General features: G+C 28.4%; 1 protein-coding gene across 1 annotated transcript; it reads left to right on the top strand.

Annotated features, from left to right (window-relative positions):
- Window positions 1-447: 447 nt before the first annotated feature.
- Window positions 448-609, top strand: LOAG_16203 (high-glycine tyrosine keratin type II.4; the record flags this gene model as incomplete). Its single annotated transcript, XM_003151691.2, has 1 exon — window positions 448-609. A coding segment is annotated over one exon (162 nt), but the record flags the coding sequence as incomplete, so codon positions are not given.
- Window positions 610-697: the final 88 nt, after the last annotated feature.

Here is a 697-nt window from a genome sequence, read left to right as displayed (position 1 = left end):
ATATATATATATATATATATATATACGGATATAAGGGAATGTGCACTTCGCACACATATAACAAAGCCATTTCGAAGAGAGCTAAATGAAAATATTCTAAAACATACACCAACAGTCTGCATGGGATCCATAATTTCCGCAATAACGTAGTCTGAATCTGCGAAATATCGCATGTTCTTGTTACTCACCTCTTGATTTCATGTTTGCTTAAAGTATTTTCCTCAGTTAGGCAAATCATTTTACAATGAAATTTTTTTTGAAATTTAAATTTCGATTATTATTTTTACAATCATTGTTTGTTTTTTTTTAATGCAAAAATTATCAAAAATATGCATCAATTCATGAATGTTTTGATCATAATTAACATTAATTGAATTATTGATTAATCAAATAAAATGCATCAATTTTTTTTTTTTTTAAATCTTCAGTGTTTAACCGAAATATCAGAGGACAAACGAATTCATCGAGTTAAACGTCAATGTGGATGTTGCTCATGCTATGGTTCTGGAACATCTTCATGTCCATGTTCATCATCATGTTCATGTATTCCTGGTGCTAATAATTATGCAACCGGTTATAATGATATGGGATACGGTAGTAATGGTATAAATGTTAATGCTGGATATGGTAATTATGGTTATGATTATCTTTTTAATCAAGGATATCCATATACCTCTGTATGTATTATTTTCATTAT

This window comes from Loa loa, assembly GCF_000183805.2.
Source record: "Loa loa unplaced genomic scaffold supercont3.4739, whole genome shotgun sequence".
NCBI lineage: Eukaryota > Metazoa > Nematoda > Chromadorea > Rhabditida > Onchocercidae > Loa > Loa loa.
This window is presented reverse-complemented; position numbering and strand designations above follow the sequence as displayed.